This window comes from Schistocerca nitens, chromosome 1, assembly GCF_023898315.1.
Source record: "Schistocerca nitens isolate TAMUIC-IGC-003100 chromosome 1, iqSchNite1.1, whole genome shotgun sequence".
NCBI lineage: Eukaryota > Metazoa > Arthropoda > Insecta > Orthoptera > Acrididae > Schistocerca > Schistocerca nitens.
In genome coordinates, this window is record NC_064614.1 from 992,314,709 (window position 1) to 992,338,631 (window position 23,923).

A 23,923-nucleotide genomic window follows, 5' to 3' on the forward strand; every position below is an offset into this window, starting at 1 on the left:
CCAGCAACAATGTGAAACAGTTTGGCGCGCACTTGGGCTCCGGCCTGCAGAGCTCACCTGGAAGTAGGAGAGTGGGTTCGCCGGCGGCACGTTCGGATCGACGAGCTCCATATTGTACAGCCAGGGCAGCAGGTACTGCAGCAGCAGCTGCCGCACTTCCGGCCGCGCCGTCTGGAACCTGTGCGTGATCTCTGAAACACGGGAAGCTCAGATGCAGCAGTTACCAGCAGGGGTAAACGCCTACTGCTCATGCAGTTTTACTCTCTACAGATACGATTAATTGGCGAACATGTCCCCATACACGACGGCATCACTTTCTTTTGCTGAGAGGGTACACAGCGTCAAGAATCTGCCGTCGTATAACGTTCATATGCAATGAAACAGTGCTACAAGGACGACAAATATTTATACACTGAGGTAGTAATTTTACAAGGATCGTCGACGCTAGGAGCATAAAGAAACAGGGAAATGTCACCTGTAGAATGCATAAAAACCTGGCAGCAACGAAAGATGCCTCTAAAAATGCGGATAAAGCAGCGCTACATTTGACTTGCAAAATACAAAGTTGCCACGAGTCCGTTAATTCAGCTGGCCAAGCCTGCGAGACACCGGATATCCCTAGACTCACATATAAAACAAACACGGGAACACAAGTTAGTGGCAGTAATATTTACGCAGACGTAAACGTTTATCCTCTGGCACGCAAACGAAATGAGCAACAATGCGCAGAATCATGAAGTCGGTTGCTAGCACTTTTGTTTTTCCTTAACATTGGTAATAAAAGTAAGAAAAACTAGCGAATGAGGGTTTTTTCTTGAAAATTCTCGAAGATATACGACAGTGACTGACGTTCAGCTCACACAGTTTCTCATAAAGCAAATAGAAATATGTTCAAATGCATGCAAAGCAGAAAAAGTTACAATCTTTACAACGTTCTAATAATTGTAAAATAAGACACAAATGGATAGATGACGATAGGCTGTGAAACAGTGAAAAATTATTAATTTCATTTGTCCCCTATTGGCCGTAAAAAGCTAACAACAGCCATGTGTTACTATTCTGTTCTCCATATACTCAGCATGCAAAAAGCATCGACGAGACCACAGTGACGAGAAGGCTTCAGGCATTTAATATAATGCGCAGGTCTACAACCAATAGTTATTAGCTTCATCAGTGGAATATCAATAAGACTGTTTTACGAAAAGAGATTAATATATCTGGTTGTGTGACAAGGTGATTAGCAGCAATAAAAAGGTAAAGTTCGGGGCGTAAATCCATCGCCGGGCTGTTGGCCGACTGCAGCAAGGGTGCAGCCACGGCACTAGAAGGAGGAGAGCGATGGGCCAGTCGCCCAGTCGCATAGGCGCACAGGCGCGTTTTAGCCCAGGAAAAGATCCCCAGTACTCACTTGATAGCAGGCTGATTTGATCTGGGACCCTCCTGGAGGGGCTGGACCGAGGTAAAATCCCCACACCTATCCAAGATTGAACAGGGAACTTCCGGGGTCAGAGTCCAGTGCTCTACCCGCTGAGCTACCACGGCCACACAATTAGCAACAACACCTAATTTCAAGTAGAAATACTCTGCTTCTACCTGCTTTTTAAAACAGAAGCGATATCTACCTGATTTTTAAAACAGAAGCGATATATATATTTTATAAGAGAGTGCGCTAGTTATCTGAGAGATGTAGAGTTCGACCCTTATACTGTGCATCTGGACTTAGTCATCCTTGATTTCCCCAGATGACTTTTTGTGACTGAGGGGAAAGTAGCTCCAGTAAAGCCACTGGAGACTACTTTCATCATAATTTCAACCACACTCTTAGTATGTAGATGTCTAACCATCATGTCCTCCTCCTGGTGTTGTCATTGCTGCTCCTGTGAGGGACGTTCTGAAAGTAAGTTTCCTCATTGCTTTCTACCCGGAAAATTTATTGGCAAAAACAAGTACACGACGGCACCATGGACTATACACCTTGCACTGTTTCTCGACATAGTCGCCAGTAAATTTGAGACATTTGTCGTAGCGTGCAATCAGTTTGCAGACACCACTGTGGTAAAACTCTGTGTCCTCTGATGGAAAGAATTGTCCCCTGCCTGCTCCACCTTAGCAGTGGCATGGAAGTGACGTCCCGAGAGTGCTGCTTTCAATGCAGTGAACAGGTGAAACTCCTCCTGTGAACGTGCAACACCAGCGACCAACCATTTGACGAGACATGACCTCACCATACACGGTTTGAAAGCGTTCATCGATGACTGACACACTAGTTCCACATGCGAATTCAAACCGGATAACAGCAAGCACTTCCTTTGGCTACCACGTTGTCAGTACACGCCCGTCTGTCATTTTTATGAGTATCTGAATAATCTTGGGCACGTCGGTGTGCTGCTATTCTCTCTTCTTTGGCGCTCTGCGCATGCGTCATTCCTCCTCTGCTGATGCCCTTTCCGTCTTTGAACCAGCAAAGGGTGTGACTCACATGGCGTTTGTTTGTGTCACCTGACTTACTATTTTCTCTTTCGAAACTTACTTTCGGAACGTCCCTCACAGTAGATACATAGTACGGTTGGACAGGTTCCGAAAGAAATTTTGACCACAAATTTAGGTAAAATAAATGATTCAGTCGCTATCACTCTCTTTTCCAGCAATCTAAACGAGCTTAAATAGGTATTAATCTCTCTCTCTCCCCTTTTTTTAAATGATGTGTCATGTCTCATAGGCAGCATTCACATTCTGTATCCCTTGATTTCCAATTCAGTATTAAATTAATGATGGACTGTATGACATTTGTGATGCTTCAAGAATACGTGCAGATGATGCTGACAAGCGAAAGAGCGGAGCGTAGGAAGTCCCTGCTTACGTAAAAGAACCGCACCGTAGAAAATTATTGGAAGTTACTGTAAAGAAATTGCCATACTACAAACGGTAAGTCCAGAACGGTATTCAATTATATGCACTCACGAATCTGATGTATTTATATACCACTGTAGTTTTTTGGGAAATACACGTTAAGCGCAAGGCAAATAAACTAACCAGAACACTAAAAACAAATTCTGCTGAAATGACAGCCATGCATGTACCTGACTGTCTACCACCTGTAAGACTGACTGATCCGCAATACTGAGCGAACGCGTCGACGCTTCACACTAATTGCCTTCTGATTGTAGTAACAATGGTACGTTGCTTTAGCGCGGCAACAGGAATTTATCGAAAACATGCTGAACGGGAAATAAGAGCCTAAATACAATAAAAAGTGCCATGGGTGAATTATAAGTGTAGATGAGCTGTAAAGACGATGAGGACAAATACTTCCACCTATATACCGCTTCACATCGCCCACAGGGCATTGCATTCCGTAGAAAAGATATGTACAATTTTAATTAAGTCAGTGAACCGTGTGATTGTTCTGTTTAATATTACCTGGAACTGGCTCCTTTCCCGTTTCCGTGTAGTAAAAATGAGAAAGCAGATATTGAAATAGGTATTCAAAGTTCATGAGAGAATTCGCATATTCAGTAAATGTACTGCTGTAACCGATCTTCAAAATAAATTTTTAAGCAGTATTTCAAACTGAGTTTCAAAGAAAGCATCATAAGTCTCTCTCAATCAACAGTGTGATATGTTCTGTAACTGTATTTAACTAAGTATTAGATACATGATTTTTTTTAATGGTACTGCTTATGCGCGTTTGTTATAGTTCTACTGCAGTTATAACTTCAGAGTATTCTTAGAAACTGATCTGCCAGGGAATTCTTACGTTAAAGAAGAACACGTTGCTACATGGATATTGTTAATTAATGTTTACAGCACAGATTCAAAATTCTTTGTTGGGCGTATTTCAGTGACGTTAGATGCTGTTCTCTCGGACAAATCGCGATCATTGATAATAGGAAAATGTCATTAGAATCAAGTAGCGTATTCGGATTTTATACGTGGCGTTAAACAACTAGACAGTTAACATTTGGACCTGCAGAAGTTCAATTACATTAAAAAATTATAAATACCAGTTTTGACCATTCTGTCCTTGCAGTTTATCGTATTTATTAGATGATTATACCATAATGGCAAGTAAGAAACGATTACGACCTATTTATTTCAGTCTTAACTATAATGAAGTCTGGTTGCTTAACCGAATGTTTAGGTAACAATATCACGGTCAAATAGATCAAAAAATACTGAGAACAGAATGGTGTATGTCAGCTTATATACATATTATTGTTCAAATCTCTTCTGTAATAGGATGTTTCAGAACGTGACCGAAGAATATTACAACCGAAGTCGTCTAAGCCGACATCGCTTTTTCAGTAGTATTTTGAACAACTGGCAGCCGATGTAACCTGAACTTATAAGGAACTATTTAACATGTTCATGTTCTTTGGGGCAAACTATAATCCGTTTAGCATAATTTCAGGCAAGAACGTCAATATACAGCACGTGTTTGAGATTGAGAATCATGAGAGAGAAATTGCATTACATTACACATTTGAGACGAGGTTCTCTTAAGAGAAACTTGCGAAATTAAAATCTACTTTCAGTAACTATTTAAAGCGGACTACAGCTTTCAGAAACTTTTAGTGATACGTGCCTGGCAGCAAAAGGAAAGCTAGGAAAATCACGGAAAATGTAAAACTTGATGACCGAACGGGGTTGTGAATCGCCGTCCTCCTGCATACGAATTCAGTCTCTGACCACTGCGCCACCGCTCTGTGCCTCGCAGCACTAAAGCAGTGTCAGAGGGAATAGTGTTCCGCGGGATGCCGACATTACGCCTGAAATTCGCATACCTACTGTACACTGGTATCCAATAGTTAAGACTGAAAATAACTTCCGCATGAAATAACAACGTTCGATGAAACTTTGAGCATATATAAAAAGGGCTGCTACAAAATAGTACAGAACGTAAGGAGTGGACGAAATATACGATGAGACGAACAGAAATGACACTTTTATTCCAAGAGAATAATCACACTGAACTTACTCGCTTCATGATGGTGCCTCGAAGACTGCAAATAGTGGGGACAAGATTCTTTATACGGCAGGGTGTCCAACTTTTTAGCTTACCTGGAAGAGGGAGTATTTTAGCGCCGCATCTAATATACTTAATATTAACAATAATCACTGAGGAAAAAATGGGGAGGCGGGGGAGGGATAGACCATCGGAAGAAGAGAGAACAGCACTGAAAATATTCAATTTATCATAACTTTATATAAACTGAATTTTATGGACTTTTCTTTTTTACCGATCGTATGATACATGCTCACTTCCTGGGATGCACTAATAGTTGCTTTGGGCCGAGGGTTGCTCACCCCTGTATTAGAGGCTATGTGATCATTACCGACGGACACATGTTCTGCAATGTGCTCCCATGCTCACGACAAGGTTGGTAAAGACTTCTTGTGGTACAGCGTTCTATTTCTCCACCATCGCCGACCGAAGTGGCCGAGCGGTTCTAGGCGCTACAGTCTGGAACCGCGCGACCGCTACGGTCGCAGGTTCGAATCCTGCCTCGGGCATGGATGTGTGTGATGTCCTTAGGTTAGTTAGGTTTAAGTAGTTCTAAGTTATAGGGGACTGATGACCTCAGATGTTAAGTCCCATAGTGCTCAGAGCCATTTGAACCATTCCTCCACCATCGTGGTCTACAACTGCCGGATGGTCGTTCGTACAGTTGGTCGTGCTACATCTCCCCACCGCAAACCTCATGTGCTCGATGGGATTTAAAACGGGGGAATGGGTAGGCCAGTCCATTCCGCGAACATGTTCTCGTTTCAGGAGCTCCTCCACCTGTACTATTCGATGCACTAGCACAAGGTCATCAATAAAAATGAACTCAGGGCTGATTGTTGTAATATTATTGGATTTCAGATACTTTGTATATGAGATATATGTCATAAAGGAAAAGGACAGCAACCGGCTGTAGTTCGTAAAAATGCTAAGCATCACAGCGCGAGAGTAAAGAGACGAAATATTTTATTTTTTTTAATGTGGGCTTGTACCAAGACGTGCGTCCAGCGTTTAAATACTTTAAACAAACACTATGACCCGCTGGACGCAAATATTTAAAATCATTGCCGCAGCGCTTGATAGCAAGAAGTTGCGAAACAGAAGAAAGAACAATCTATCATTTGTTAAGAAATATTCTAGAGACTTCATTAATCCTTTGTACTTTTGGTCGCCGACATGTTAAGACGTACTACATAGCATTGCTACAAGCTGTATTTTTATTTTGTGTAAAAATTATGTGAAACGATGAACAAACGTTTCGGTAACCCGGGTGAAAATATAATGTACTTACCCGCACGCAAGGACATTTAATTTTAAGAAGGAACGGACTGACAGAGTAGCGATTATTGGACTGCGCCATGTACAAAAGAAATATTAGATGTAAGTCATATATTTATTGTGTATTTGTCAATGACTAGAAGTTTAAAGACAATTTGTTCAAAATATATTAATATTTTACGATGCAGTAATTTTCTTCTTATTCTTTTTTTTATTAACTAAAAATGATGTTCAAATGTTTATGAGCTTTGTTACAGGTTCGCTCTTTATCGCGGTGTCTCGATTGTATTTGGGAGACCACTAATGTGTTCGACTTCCGCTCCATTAATCTTTCTCTTACGAAATTCCACTAATTTGCTTTCATTTGCATTTTTATATTAAAACAGGTCCCTTAGGTATTTTCATCGAAGATTTTGATTGCGTGAAGGCAATCCGGGTCAAAAGCCCAATTAAGAAAACCCCTTCGCTTAATCAATCCCGGTGATCAATTAATAATCTCTCTCTCTTTTCAAGTCGTACTGAAAAACGGTAACACAGGATAGCCGTAAGTACGCAATCTAGCGTTAGGTTGCATTTTTCCAGTACATATTACCAACCAACAGTGACAGCATCACTATTATTATTTACTACTATTTCTTATACGGAATAAGCAAGTTCCTAACGCCGGAATGTACCACTCACAAAACGCACATGGGGAAGGACTACAGTGTCACAATAACGTTTATCGGTATGTATTTCGTGTTGAAAGATTTGGAGGTCAGTCCGCTCACGCAACATTATGCCTTTACACACCATAACATCTAGACCACCAACATGATCATATTCGACAATGCCGGACATATCTTCACATGGGGAGAGATGTAAACTCGTAATGCACCCAGGAACACGATCATTCTGCAGGTGCAAGTGTTATGGTATGCAGAGGCATAATATTGCTTGGGCACAGTGAACTCCAAATCTTTGAAGACGGTACACCCCGGTCAACGGTATTGTGACACTGTATTCCTTCCCAGTGTAGGTATTTTCAGGGGTACATTCGGCGCTGACTTCATTTTGAGCCGGCCACGGTGGTCTCGCGGTTCTAGGCGCTCAGTCCGGAACCGCGTGACAGCTACGGTCGCAGGTTCGAAACATGCCTCGGGCATGGATGTGTGTGATGTCCTTAGGTTAGTTAGGTTTAAGTAGTTCTAAGTTCTAGGGGATTGATGACCACAGATGTTAAGTCCCATAGTGCTCAGAGCCATTTGAACAATTTGAACTTCATTTTGATGGATTACAATGTGCATAGTGAACTCCAAATCTTTGAATACGGTACACTCCGGTCAACGTTATTGTGACACTGTAGTCCTTCACCATTTGGGTCTTTTCAGGGGTACACTCGGCGCTGACTTCATTTTGATGGATTACAATGTGCGACTGCATGGAACAGCGCATGTGCAGGAGCTCTCGGAACGAGAAGATATTCAGCGAATGGACCAGTCTGACCGTTCCTTCGACTTCATCCTATCGAGCACTTGTGCAGTGCATTGGGGCGACGTATTCCAGCACGTCCACATGTCCCAACGACCATCCAGGAGTTGTCAACTGCACTGGTGAAGGAATGGAACGTCCTACCACAACGACTCCTTACCAACCCTATGACCAGCATGGGAGCACTTTGCAGAGCAAGGATTGCCGTCCTTGGTGATCACACACCCTATTAAGAACCATGTCCCGTCAGTTGTAACGTCCATGGGCCCATCATACATCCAATGACTTGAGTGTAATTACTGCCTTTGAATAAATGTGTCATTTCTGTTCCTCTCACTGCGTATTCCTTCAAGTTACCTTGTGTACTATAGTGTACTTTTTTTTTACTATATATTGTCAAAGTTTCATCGAGCTACGTTACTTGGCAGTTACACATCATGTGAAAGAAACTTTCATCCTTTAGTTTCGCACAACAGTGTAGTTCACCATAGTTCAACAGTCTCGTAAAACGGGTCATCGTCTAGTCACAGTCTCTCTATCTCTTTAAGCATGCCAATTCTGTTGTTAGCGTCAAATGATCCTAAAAATATTACTGCAAAGTATAAACGATAAATTTTACACGCGCGAATAATAATGAATTAATATCCTGGACGAAACACTTTTGGCTGCCCTTAAAACCTTGATCTTACGCAGATATTTATTCATGGTCATACAGGTGGCTAAATACTACAGAATTGTTATTCCCCCGGAACCTTAGAACAGTTTTTAAACTATGCCCATCACAGACAGAAAATTTGATATCTATTTCCGAAAATTTCTGTCAGAATCAAATGAGAAATGGAAATTTGTTAACGAAATAACTGTAGCCAACCTTGAAATAAATGTGGCGCCAACTGTCAATTAAAAGATCAATACCGTCCAGAGACAAATCATTCTGTTTGTTGGGGTTACAAATGGATTAGAAGTTGGAAAAGACACGACATCCTCCAAAGCCTGCGATAAAATAAAACGGGCAAACACTAAGGACAGCTGCCTTTTTGATCCCCTTTAAATCTAACTACGCGTCTTCACTATGAGAACCGTGTTGTTAACAAGCACGTACTAATGACTAGGTCATGTCTTTAGAAATATGTTGAACCACTCAGAGCAACCTGAATGGAGCTATTTTATTAATTCTCTTAACAATATTCAGTGACCGGTTTCCTTAAAAAACCATACCACTTACACTGAAGTGGCGAAAGTCATGGGATATCTCCTAATATCATGTGAGAGCTCCTTCTGCCCGGCGTAGAGTACCAACTCGACATGACATGGACTCAACAAGTCGTCGTATAAGTCCACTGCAGAAATACTGAGCCATGCTGCCTCTACAGATGTCCTTAATTGGAAAAGCGTTACGGTTGCAGGATTTTGTGCACAAACTGACCTCTCGATTATGTCCCAAAAATATCTGATGGATTTCATGTTGGGCGATCTGGGTGGCCAAATCAATTGTTCGAACTGTCCAGAATATTCTTCAAACCAATCGAGAACAGTTGTGCTCCAGTGACATGAACATGAAGTCCATGAATGGTTGCAAATGGTTTTCAAATAGCAGAACTTAACATTTCAAGTCAATGATCGGTTCATTTGGATTAGAGGATCCAGTCCATTCCATGTAAACACAGCCCACACCATTACGGAGCCACCATCAGCTTGCACAGTGTCTCGTTAACAACCTGGGTACATGGCTTCGCGTGTTCTGCGCGACATTCCGACCTTTCCATCAGCTCTTACCACCTGAAATCGTGAATCATCCGAACAGACTGCGGTTTTCCAGTCGTCTAGGGTTCAACCAGTATGGTCACGAGTCCAGGAGAGACGCATGGAAGCGATGTGCTGTTAGCAAAGGCACTCGAGTCGGTCGTCTGATGTCACAGCCCAAAAATGTCAAATTTCGCCGCACTGTCCTAACCAATATGTTCGTCATATGTCCCACATTGATTTCTGCGGTTATTTCACGCAGTGTTGCTTGTCTGTTAGCACTGACAACTGCTCTCGGTCGTTAAGCAAAGCCGTCGGCCAATGCGTTGTCCGTGGTAAGTGGATCTCAGAATCTGAAATCCCTAACAATTTCTGAATGTCCCACGCGTCTAGTTCTCCAACTACCATTTAGCTTTCAAAGTCTATTAATTCCTGTCGTGCGGCCATAATGAAGTCGGAAACCTTTTCACATGAATCACCTGAATACAAATATCAGCACTGCCATTTTATACCTTGTGTACGCGATACTACTGCCATCTCTATATGAGCATGTCGGTATCCCATGATTTCTTACTTCAGTGTATATGACATATTATACATACGCAATGACTGGCTGCTATTGGGAACAAAAAACGTCTAACAGAGCATTCAGTTTTAACCCGAAAGGAAGTCATTACAGAGCAAACAGCTAGCAGATTAGAGGAGAGGGAGGAGGCTGGGTGAGATTACGCTCTTCGCATTCTCGTCTGTACGAAGTGGAACGAAGGAAAATTAAAAAAAAAAAAAAAAAAAAAATGCACGGGCAGTGCAGGAAGAAATGTCCAGTTGTTGCAACATTGATAATGTATTTCTGCCCATCCCACAGGAACCGCAGGTTGCTGATATCTTACGCTAGTTCTCGCTGATCATTATTAAGTGAAATAAAGCGAACAAATGCTGCGAAAAGGGATAATATTAAAAAAAGGTCAGGATAATGAAATTTTGTTTGTATGATAATTAGCAACGATTGCTTCTGCGGTTGCTCAGCGGCTTATCGAACTACATGCATAACAATTACAGCACTTGATCGAAAACCACTCATATAAATGTCAATAGAATATTTCAACAAATGAGCATACAAACACTGTAATGAACAGGTTACTCACGACTTTATACTGCGTAATAGTTATATATGTTGGTCTCCGTTATTTTTTTATACTTGTACACCACTGTATTATTTGCACTGAAACCTGTTTCCTACTTATTTTATTTTCTGTTGCCTTCTGTGACTCTACGTTTTATAGCGTACATAAAGATGGCCGAAAGTAGCGTATTGGGCATCCACGCTGCGAAAACAGTTTCTTTTTTAAAAAAAATTAAGATTTGACGTTCCGTAGACAATTAGATCATTGGACACACAGCTTCATTTCGTGCGTCGTTTTTACTGCTGATATATCTGGCAACTCTGACAAAAATAGGTTGCTATAGAAATTAATACAGCATGTGTCCTACCTGTTTCCTCAAGTTAAACATTTTCATGGTATTTAGTACTTCATTTTCTTTGAAGGTCTAATATTCAGTATGGAGTTTGAATAGGGATGCTAAACTGTTTTACAAGGCGTACACCGATGAACATAGATATCAGGCATGTTCGATGCAGATAGCTGTAGCCATCGAATAATCAATTTCTGTATGCATATAATATCATTAGGAAACGGACTAAGTTTTCTTCAAAGGAAGAATACAGTCATTCGCTTCAATTAATTTAGGGAAACTGCGGTAAAGTTAAATCGAGATATCAGGACGTGAATTTGAACCTAAATCCTCCCGAATGCACGTCCAGCATCTTAACCATTGTGCCACCTCGCTCTGTCCCTAAAGTATGAGCCAACCAAAAAATTTACTGACAGAAACAGTATCATTCCACAATACTTCTATTCTGGCGAAAGTAACGTACTACTACAGCGAATAGTTAGCAGGAACTGAGGAATTTAGTGCGATATGTGAGAACTGATACCTACTTTTCGTATATTTTTGGCACACCTTTAAGAACATCGATCACCAGGCATTATCCAAAATTAAGTACTTTTACGCGGGAGAGAGAGAGAGAGAGAGAGAGAGAGAGAGAGAGAGAGAACCGTAAAGAGTGCCAACGTAGCAAAATTGATACGTAGACAGGAAAAATAGAACGTTTCTCATCCTCTAAGGCATGGCAACAGGAGCACAATATGTGCGAGAGTGTATTTCCGCGGTCGTCGTCATTTACAATACAACTTTTCTGGGTTTGTGCTCGTGTCGTCAAATTTTTTTCTAGAAACGTTTCCGTCACGGTTTGAAATGGCATTCGTGAGGTTGGTGTATTTACTAATATTAAAGGCACGACCCTGACACAAACCGGTTGAAACTGTGGCCCAAACAACACGTGGGCGCAGTCACAGACTCGGTTAACATTTATTGAAAGTGACAACATAAATTCCATGGTTCCAAACAAAAATATTGTATCAGGAAATTTAAGTTTTAGCTGTACTACGCTAAGAAACTGCACGATACTAAAAACGCCGGACCAGTTTTCGGAAGGTGATTCTGGCTAATGATAACTGGCTGTGTGGCAGCTAACTTCCTGGTAGCCACAGAGCCGTAAATATAATTGTCAAACGAGTGTTCTTTCTAACCTCCAGAAAATTTATGTCATTTCTGATGGTCAGCTGCCTCGCCATCATCGCAAACAATTCGTCGAATGGTACGACTTTTCGTTCACACTGAAAGTTTGTTTGCGATGATGGCGAGGCGGCTGACCATCAGAAATGACAAATTTTCTGGAGATTAGAAAGTACACTATCTGATCAAAAGTATCCGTACATACCTACGTAATGCGGAATTGACCACCAGATGTCACGAGAGGCGGATCCGCCAGTATAAAAGCAGGCGGAGAGTATCGTGTTGTCAGAAGAGAAGCAGTAACAGCAGACAGGGTTGGTCAAGAGTGCTCAGTGACTTCGAAAGTGGACTAGTTATTGGATGTTACTTGAGTGAAAAATCCATCATACGCGTTTCATCCCTCCCAAAGCTGCCCAAGTCGACTGTTGATGATGCGATTTTGAAGTGACCAAGACCAGGCAGACCGCATGCACTGAGGGACAACGATCGTTGAGCACAACTCACATGAAATGGGCGGAAGGAATCAGTAGTGGCTTCCAAAGTGTTACCACCAGTCCAGCTAGCACAACGATTGTCCGTAGCGAGTTAAAAAGAATAGGATACAATGACAGAGCAGCTCCTCATAATCCAACCATGTCTGTAGTCAATGCTAAGCAATGCTTGAGGCGGTCTGAAGAGCGACACCGCTGGACAGTGGATCACTAGAAACGAGTGTTTTGAGGTGATAAACCACACTATACCCTGTGGAATCGGAAGGAACGGTTTGGGTTCGTCAGGTACCTGGAAAACATTAACTGTCACGTCTACTGCCAATAGTGAAGTACAGGGGAGGTGTCGTTACGGTATGGGGGTGGTTTTCGTTGTTACGATGTAGTCCGCTTATCTAAGCGATATGAACACATTTTACAGCATTGTGGACTGCATGTGGTAGAGGAGGCGATGGTTAGTTGTGTCAACGTGGCAACGCAGCCTGTCATAACGGAACATCTGTCAGACAATGATTTGTGAACAGTATCATTCCTGCCATGGACTGGCCTGTCCAAAGTTCCGATTCGAACCCAATGGAACGCCTTTAGGAAGAGTTAGAACGTCGATTTCGCTACAGACTCCAGCGTCCAACATCCCCCCCCCCCTTCCGTAGTTTCGGCTCTTGACGGAGGATGTGCTTCCATACATCCACGGACGTTCAGACATTTTACTGCAAGTATCCCCAGCACAGTCCAAGCAGTCATAAAGCCGAAGGTTGGGCGTGGCTCATATTAATGTCCATCAATAAGTGTCTGGATACTTTTGATCAAGCACTGTACCTTAGGTGTGGCGGCCGTTCCCTTCCGTTGTAAGGAAGCTGTATATTATACTGTATTTAAAACACAACTAAATGAGAAGGTCGTGTTTCCTAGTCAAAACAACAGCCACTGCTTGATGGGCGTGGATAAATGCATTCTTATCACTGTATTTCGAGGAGGTATTAATGTAAATGCTGACTGCCTCTACCTAAAAGTATGTAATGTAAAATATTTAAATAATCTGTACTTCTTTGCTACTTCGGATCGCACGAACTGTGCGCCTGTCTCCGTAAACGGTCAACTCCGGCGATGAATACAGCTTAACAATAAATAGAGTCACCCTCCCCAGATACTAGGTTTCAGCGATAGCGTTGTACGTATTGTAAATACACGTGCATATCGATATCTGAACTTCGAAGAAATAATCTTTGCATTGACTCCAACAGTGAGGCGATTTTTCACGCCTTCGTCATACATGGGCAGTGAGATAGTATTGTAAGTTAGAAGTGTTCAATAGCACTCGCATGTCGAAGGAGGCCACTTCAACAGCGAAATATGACTTTGTGTCTGATTCAGTCACCTGTACGTGTAGTACGAATGTTGTGAGAAAGAAAGTGTGCGAGAAAAGCAAACCAATCTATGCCATCCTAAATTAGATTCAGCTTTGACTCGGGTGGAACTGTGCAACAGAAATTTCAGGCGAGTTGACATTTCTCCTACATATACCAACAGATTGTCAATTGCATTGAAGTAAAATGGGCAGAGCATAAGGCTATTTTACGAAGTGTGTAGGCGTTTGCGCAAGGGCTTTTGGTTTACGACCATCGGGTGTGGGATTTGATATGGCTCGGGCAGCGATCCATCACCCAAGAAACAGATGCACATGTTATGGCACAGGCAATTGCGCAGTTGCCTAATTAGGTGTCCAGTTTTACTCGCCATGTTCCATCAAGCATCGAACACGTTAGAGCCCAGGTGACGTTCTAGCAGACCGCTTTGTCAAACTTTCGATATCCTCCAGCCGTGTGTCACACGGATCTTTGCTTCGTAATTAACCCGTGTGAAATGCACTGTTGTTGCTGCTGCTGTCAACTATCTATTTAACGCATCACGCGCAGCAACCGAGCGTCAGAAAATGTGTAAGTAGGATGAATCGACGTACAAAGTGTGAATTACTATGGTTCTTTATAGGACAAAGAATTTACTTAATTAGTACTTCACACAATAAATATAAAACGAAGACTGAATTTGGTATCGGCAAAGCAAGAACTACAGTTATAATACCAGCAAGAAGAAAACAATTTTTTATGTATCTACATATTTCTAGAACTTTTCTGATTTATAGTATAAACCCTAAAGGTCGAGAATGACACGAATAAATATATCGTTTACGTAAAATTAAGAACTTAAATGTAAAATCCCAGTGAAATAATGGGCTTGGAATGTCAGCTAACAAAACTACCGCTTCCGATGGCATATTAACAAATAGACCACAGTAGTCAAAAGGCGTCGGCACAAGGGGGCGAGCTAGCTAACGCTAAGGGGCGAGCTAGCTAACGATGACGTGGCGGTCCACGAGTTTTGTGATGTCACTTCCTGCTATTTCGAGGCCCATGAGAAAGACAGGCTGCGGCGCATACGTCACGAAGGTGGGCCTCAACTAGCTCGTTCGCTCAACTCAACATACAAAATTCGTTTCTAAACCTATTAAATCGCAGCTGGGCGTGAACGCACTAAAGAGAATTGCATCTTCTACTGAAATCTGTTATTATGACGTCTTACTGATTAACAGTACTACATCAAAATTTAATTTAAGATCAATACTCGATATAAATGATATAAAGTCTTGTTTATAGCATTTAGTCTCTTCTGGTTAGCAGTCCTCATTTCATACAAGAAGTGTGCCTTATGCAACTGATAATCATTTTGGCACGATTTTAATTTTATTGTACCACAGTACAGCCGTAACAAATTATAAGTAGGCCTATAGACTTCCGATCATTGTAGGACTAATAACAGTAAGACTCCATAACAGCGGATTCCAGTAGAAGACGCGATTCTCGTTTGTAGGTACAAACCTAGTTACGAGTTACTAGGTGTAGGAACGTAGTTTGCTGAGTTGAGCGAGTGCTGCCCTACCTCCGTGGCGAACGCGCCGCGGCCAGTCTTTCTCATAGGCCTCGCTGCTATTTCACGTTGAGGAATCATTTCATCTCGTGAAACACAAAATAATTTCTGCGATGTTTCAGATACATTTCACGTAAAGTAGAACCAATAGGAAGTAAGAACGCTCACTGCATTACAAGCAGACAGCAAGATGCCTTACTTTATTTGTCGCGTTCAGTTTATGTTACATGTTACACTCTATGAATATATGCTGTTTCTAAACCCCAGTAACCCCCCCCCCCCCCCCCCATGAACCATGGACCTTGCCGTTGGTGGGGAGGCTTGCGTGCCTCAGCGATACAGATAGTCGTGCCGTAGGTACAACCACAACGAGGGGTATCTGTTGAGAGGCCAGACAAACGTGTGGTTCCTGAAGAGGGGCAGCAGCCTTTTCAGTAGTTGTAGGGGCAACAGTCTGGATGATACTGCACTAACCAAAATGGCCTTGCTGTGCTGGTACTGCGAACGGCTGAAAGCAAGGGGAAACTACAGCTGTAATTTTTCCCAAGGACATGCAGCTTTACTGTATGATTAAATGATGATGGCGTCCTCTTGGGTAAAATATTCCGGAGGTAAAATAGTCCCCCATTCGGATCTCCGGGCGGGACTACTCAAGAGGATGTCGTTATCAGGAAAAAGAAAACTGGCGTTCTACGGATCGGAGCGTGGAATGTCAGATCCCTTAATCGGGCAGGTAGGTTAGAAAATTTAAAAAGGGAAATGGATAGATTAAAGTTAGATATAGTGGGAATTAGTGAAGTTCGGTGGCAGGAGGAACAAGACTTCTGGTAGGTGACTACAGGGTTATAAACACAAAGTCAAATAGGGGTAATGCAGGAGTAGGTTTAATAATGAATAGGAAAATAGGAATGCGGGTAAGCTACTACAAACAGCATAGTGAACCCATTATTGTGGCCAAGATAGACACGAAGCCCGCGCCTACTACAGTAGTACAAGTTTATATGCCAACTAGCTCTGCAGATGACGAAGAAATTGAAGAAATGTATGATGAAATAAATGAAATTATTCAGATAGTGAAGTGAGACGAAAATTTAATAGTCATGGGTGACTCGAATTCGAGTGTAGGAAAAGGGAGAGAAGGAAACGTAGTAGGTGAATATGGATTGGGGCTAAGAAATGAAAGAGGAAGCCGCCTGGTAGAGTTTTGCACAGAGCAAAACTTAATCATAGCTAACACGTGGTTTAAGAATCATAAAAGAAGGTTGTATACGTGGAAGAATCCTGGAGATACTAAAAGGTATCAGATAGATTATATAATGGTAAGACAGAGATTTAGGAACCAGGTTTTAAATTGTAAGACATTTCCAGGGGCAGATGTGGACTCTGACCACAATCTATTGGTTATGACCTGTAGATTAAAACTGAAGAAACTGCAAAAAGGTGGGAATTTAAGGAGATGGGACCTGGATAAACTGACTAAACCAGAGGTTGTACAGAGTTTCAGGGAGAGTATAAGGGAACAATTGACAGGAATGGGGGAAAGAAATACAGTAGAAGAAGAATGGGTAGCTTTGAGGGATGAAGTAGTGAAGGCAGCAGAGGATCAAGTAGGTAAAAAGACGAGGGCTAGTAGAAATCCTTGGGTAACAGAAAAAATATTGAATTTAATTGATTAAAGGAGAAAATATAAAAACTCAGTAAATGAAGCAGGCAAAAAGGAATACAAACGTCTCAAAAATGAGATCGACAGGAAGTGCAAAATGGCTAAGCAGGGATGGCTAGAGGACAAATGTAAGGATGTAGAGGCTTATCTCACTAGCGGTAAGATAGATACTGCCTACAGGAAAATTAAAGAGACCTTTGGAGAAAAGAGAACCACTTGTATGAATATCAAGAGCTCAGATGGAAACCCAGTTCTAAGTAAAGAAGGGAAAGCAGAAAGGTGGAAGGAGTATATAGAGGGTCTATACAAGGGCGATGTACTGGAGGACAATATTATGGAAATGGAAGAGGATGTAGGTGAAGATGAAATGTGAGACACGATACTGCGTGAAGAGTTTGACAGAGCACTGAAAGACCTGAGTCGAAACAAGGCCCCCGGAGTAGACAACATTCCATTGGAACTACTGACGGCCTCGGGAGAGCCAGTCCTGACAAAACTCTACCATCTGGTGAGCAAGATGTATGAAACAGGCGAAATACCCACAGACTTCAAGAAGAATATAATAATCCCAATCCCAAAGAAAGCAGGTGTTGACAGATGTGAAAATTACCGAAGAATCAGTTTAATAAGCCACAGCTGCAAAATATTCTTTACAGACGAATGGAAAAACTAGTAGAAGCCGACCTCGGGGAAGATCAGTTTGGATTCCGTAGAAATACTGGAACACGTAAGGCAATACTGACCTTACGACTTATCTTAGAAGAAAGATTAAGGAAAGGCAAACCTACGTTTCTAGCATTTGTAGACTTAGAGAAAGCTTTTGACAATGTTGACTGGAATACTCTCTTTCAAATTCTAAAGGTGGCAGGGGTAAAATACAGGGAGCGAAAGGCTATTTACAATTTGTACAGAAACCAGATGGCAGTTATAAGAGTCGAGGGGCATGAAAGGGAAGCAGTGGTTGGGAAAGGAGTGAGACAGGGTTGTAGCCTATCCCTGATGTTATTCAATTTGTATATTGAGCAAGCAGTAAAGGAAACAAAAGAAAAATTCGGAGTAGGTATTAAAATCCACGGAGAAGAGATAAAAACTTTGAGGTTCGCCGATGACATTGTAATTCTGTCAGAGACAGCAAAGGACTTGGAAGAGCAGTTGAACGGAATGGACAGTGTCTTGAAAGGAGGATATAAGATGAACATCAACAAAAGCAAAACGAGGATAATGGAATGTAGTCGAATTAAGTCGGGTGATGTTGAGGGTATTAGATTAGGAAATGAGACTCTTAAAGTAGTAAAGGAGAAAGGAGTTTTGCTATTTGGGGAGCAAAATAACTGATGATGGTCGAAGTAGATAGGATATAAAATGCAGACTGGCAATGGCAAGGAAAGCGTTTCTGAAGAAGAGAAATTTGTTAACATCGAGTATAGATTTAAGTGTCAGGAAGTCATTTCTGAAAGTATTTGTATGGAGTGTAGCCATGTATGGAAGTGAAATATGGACAGTAAATAGTTTGGACAAGAAGAAAATAGAAGCTTTCGAAATGTGGTGCTACAGAAGAATGCTGAAGATTAGATGGGTAGATGACATAACTAATGAGGAAGTATTGAATAGGATTGGGGAGAAGAGAAGTTTGTGGCACAACTTGTCCAGAAGAAGGGATCGGTTGGTAGGACATGTTCTGAGGCATCAAGGGATCACCAATTTAGTATTGGAGGGCAGCGTGGAGGGTAAAAATCGTAGGGGGAGACCAAGAGATGAATACACTAAGCAGATTCAGAAGGATGTAGGTTGCAGTAGGTACTGGGAGATGAATAAGCTTGCACAGGATAGAGTAGCATGGAGAGCTGCATCAAACCAGTCTCAGGACTGAAGACAACAACAACAACAACAACAAGCCCCAGTACATCACGAGAACTAAGATTTACGAGAAAAGAGTGATCTACCTCACTAACTGCGATGATATGAAACTGGAATGACAACTGAAAATTTGTGCTGCACAGACTCTTCCAAATACAGATAGGCGACGTTAATCAGGGTAGTGTGTAACAGGTTAACAGAACAAAGTAGTTCCTGTTTACGGATCAGCTTTGACCTAAATATCTCTCAAGCGGACAAATGTTACAGAAACTAAGTGAGGTTAAGAGAGGTGGAAAGAAATATTTCCACAGACCACTGTCGTCTTAAATTACCTGCGCGTTCAAGAAAAAAATATATACATGTAGGTGAGAACCGACAAAAAGGTTTCGCAAATATTGTTGTCATGTTATAACGGTTCACAAAAAGAAAGCAGATGCTGCTTACTTAAGAGTCGAGATGTGCCGATTCAACTTTTAAAGTACACAAACTTTCCTGATATTCAAGAGGCTCCGTGATTATGCGACGTCCCCTGGTATATCTCAGAAGATCCCGTCATTATTGACTTGTTTTCACTTGAGGCAGTTCATCTCAAAGTAACAGTTGAAGTACACTCGGCAGCAATATCATCATTCACGTAAAAATTGGGGAATGCAGAATACGTAAAGAGTTGGGCAATAAAATTTTATATTTACGTCTAATCCAGTGCTGCCATGTGTGTCCGAGTTACGGGGATCTCGACCGCCACTAAATGACGTCGCCAGGTCAGCAATTACGAGAGGAAGGTAATAGTTTAGCATATCAACAATATCGAAAGCACCAGTGACGGAACATTTAGTCAGATGGAAAACTGTGGAAAAGAAAAATAGGCTGTGACTTTCTGGTAAGAATAATCACGGAAAACATTTGAAACGACTTACGAAAATAAAGGCAATACCTTAATGAGGATACAAGTACGAAGACACGAAGATTGCAATCCGCAACCATCCTGGATCTAGCCTACACGGGCGCCACTAACATTCAGCCAAGTTAGGAGAGCACTCTGTCCAATCTGTTGCGTGGACTTCGAACTCTCCTGAAACTTCTCCTGCCTTCTATACAAGCGCGACTGCACTCCACGGCCGTCACGAGCAGATGGTTCAAGGAGTAAAGAGGGCGCGCTGTCAGATCTTGCGCTCTCTACCCGCTACTCCAGCGGTCACTCAATGTTTTCTCAGGTCTGGAGGGGAGACTCCAAGGCTGTCTGAACCAACTGTCCCTCGCTATCCGCAAGAATACAGCTTGTGGTGCGCGAAATCCCCGGGGGCGTCTTGAGATCCATTCTACTCCTGACTTGCGGCAAGATTCAGATCTACCTAATGTCATTAGGGCTGTTCCAGTCTCTGCTCCGGTGTCTCCTTCTATCCCCATTCATCTACTGGGCCGGCCGTGGTGGCCGAGCGGTTCTAGGCGCTTCAGTCCGGAACCGCGCGACTGCTAGGTCGCAGGTTCGAACCCCGCCTTTGGCATGGATGTGTGTGATGTCCTTAGGTTAGTTATGTTTAAGTAGTTCTAAGTTCTAGGGGACTGATGATCTCAGACATTAAGTCCCATAGTGCTCAGAGCCATTTGAACCACTTTCATCCACTGCACACTTGGCACCAGAGCCACCAACGATATGAACTCATCAATTTAACGCTAACTTCTCTTCCCACCTTTAATCTCGTCACGTCGAAATCACAGTCAAGCACAAATACGCAGGCAGGATCATAAATGAAGTACAACACTTAGAACTGAAAGCACATTTATTACGGGCACCAAAGCCAGAAGAGAACTGACATACTCAGTGGAGTGCAGCTACTTTCACAAACACCGAACATTCCAGAATGATTGTGTTTATCCAGACTTTGAATATTCCATATTATACAAACATACTTAAACAACCTTCCGAGAAAAGATAAATTCTAACTGAAAACAACAAATAACTGCTGGTGGTCAGGTTTAATCTGGCGAGCCGCAGCACGCTAGCCAGCGATGCTAACCGCTACGCTACACTCCATGCAACAAAGCTCGCGGCAATATTGCCCTTCATTTTTCCTGTAACTAACATCACTGTGAAGTTCTGATAGTTCGCCAAAATTGAAATACGGAACGATAATTGAATGCAAATTACGTCACTGGCAGTTTCAATATGAACATGTATCTGATACTCGTGGAGTTAATACAGTGGAATACGAAGTACTCTGGATCAAATTATACTGCGACCATTCCAAATTTGGCTCCCAATGAAGCTGGGAGGTTGTTTTACAAATTTCTTGGACCTTACTATAGATATTAGTACAATAAGACAGCTATTTAGTAATTACAGAGAAAAACACAGCTACTGATACGGTAATCCCTGCAAGCTCCCAGCATCCACACGCCCATTCGGTGGAGCATCGCCTCATGTCTGTTCCATTATCTGCTTTAGCCTTTCAAACTGAACTGCAGGACATCAAACACACCTGCTCCAGCAGTGGCTCTAGCTCTGCAATGATATGATAATATTCTAAGAAAAAAGAAAACGCAAATAATTACATCACTTCTGTAAGCTGGCCATCAACAATCATTCAGCAATTACAAAGCCTGGTGTAAAATCCCATATACTGGCAGCATTTCAGAAACCTTGCAAAAAAGTTAAAGTCGCGCATCTATTAAATAGTAAAGAGAAATTGCAACCCTTGGTACAGAGCGATGTATAAAAAATCCCTTGCAAGCAGTATGAAAAATGTAGGAGAACAACCATATTTCAGCAGAAAACCTTTCATGTGATGTAGAAAGTGAAGTTTTACATGGAAATACACGACACAGAATGCCAGTTTAGTATTAAATGATAAGACTTAATTTCCATTTTGCTCTTTGTTAATTTTTTTACATATATTACATCCTGACTGAATTAATCTTCTATGTGACAAAAAAGCAATTTTTTCCTACGTTAACACTGTCATTTTCGTATCTTCTGAACAAATAATATCTGTGCATGTCGCACATCATGTTTATCTGTGTTTGCGACATTCAATTGTCACCATTCAATTGTCACTTGAAGATGGCCTGAGAAGTCGAAAGCCGGTTCGTGTCCAAATAAATATAATTTTGCAGACTATTAAGAAGTGTTTTGCTTTTTAATATGATTTCCATTTTGTCTAAATAATGTCACGAATATGTCAGTAAGTTTCTTTGAATAAGTGTTAACCGTTCGTACCTTCCATCTTTTCTGATAAAATCGGCGACGATAATGACGTACGTCGCACAAACATGAAAAACTCCTAGTACAACACACAGCTGAAGAAAATATACTACAATAGTTCATCTTGTTTATAAACGTATCATTTACTCAGACGTAACAAGCCGCAAAGGAAAGCAAAACATTACGCAGTCATGAAACAACCAAGTTGTTCGTAAAACTGCGTTAGTAAACGAAATGCGTCTTTCAATCTACAGCGGAGTGTACGCTCTAATGAAACTTACGGAGAATTGAAAAATGTTCGTCGGAGCTTTCCCTTTCGTGCGTAACGGTGCAGTTGTATGAGCTATCTAACACAGGTGGGAGGGGCTACATTCACCTGGGCTTCAATGGAATCTGTGGTAATAACCTATGGCACCATGATAGTGCATACAACGTGAACATTATTTAGGACTACCTGTTCGCTCCACGCTTAATATCTTCCCCGTGGCGATTGCAGGATAACTGTCCATGTAACATAGCCAGAATCGTGCTATAGTGGTTTGAGGACCTTGACAGTAAACCCATGAGCCAATTCTCCTGGAGTGAACCCGATGGAATAGACCTAGGGCGCTATCGGACGCCACCTTCGCTTCCACAAACCACAACCCGCGATTTATGGGAATTGTGAAACCAGTGCGTAGACGTCTGGCGTTACATATCTCCGGAAACCTAGTTCCGGACTTGTCGAATCCATGCCGTGCACAATCGCTGCTGTATTGCGTTCCAAAGGTGGAACAATACACTTTTAAGCGGTGTTCATAATGTTTTGGCTCATACGTGTATTTTGGCTCAAATGGTTCAAATGGCTCTGAGCACTATGGGACTTAACTGCTGAGGTCATTAGTCCCCTAGAACTTAGAACTAGTTAAACCTAACTAACCTAAGGACATCACACACATCCATGCCCGAGGCAGGATTCGAACCTGCGACCGTAGCGGTCTCGCGGCTCCAGACTGCAGCGCCAGAACCGCGCGGCCACTTCGGCCGGCCGTGTATTTTAGTCGACGGCCTACTATGCAACTGACAATCTCGTACGAACGTCTATATATAGTCCACAGCATCTTAACGAGGTAAAAATTACTTGAAAGTTACAAATACAGCCAATTCCATTTCAGATACGTTCAAAATTCATTGTAAAATTACTGCAACCAAGTCGCGTACACATCATCCGCTGACAATGAAAATTATGTGGTGTAACAATCACAAAATGTAATGTTTTTTCATCAGATATCTGCCTTATAAATAACTTGTGAGACATATATTTCAGATATGCAAGGCTTTATACATTGGAAGAGGAAAATTCACGTAGTACATATAGTCGTAATACAACTTAGGCATGCAATTATTCCAAGCACACGCCACATTTCCTGGCATTTACACGTAGTGGGCAGGACACTGTCGGAAAGAGGCGAACGGTTTAACAGGCAGAGAAGCGATGTTGTGATTATATTAGGTAATATGATGACAGCTTTACTTCAGCAGAAACGAAATAACATGGGGGAGGCCAGCCTGTTTACAACTCGCTGAACCTGTCCTCTTTAAGACTACGGCTAAGTCGATGTCAGGCGAAACCGCTTCCATGTCGCGGCAGGATAACAACTGAAATGTTCTCGTGA

General features: G+C 42.0%; 1 protein-coding gene across 1 annotated transcript in view; it reads right to left on the minus strand.

Moving 5' to 3' along the window:
• The window catches only part of LOC126195200 (protein furry), a 1,217,589-nt gene that overhangs the window by 426,393 nt on the left and 767,273 nt on the right, over nt 1–23,923 (minus strand). Inside the window, exon 26 of the mRNA XM_049933718.1 lies at nt 58–191. Coding sequence (XP_049789675.1) covers nt 58–191 — 134 coding nt within the window. The remainder of the gene's footprint in view (nt 1–57; nt 192–23,923) is intronic.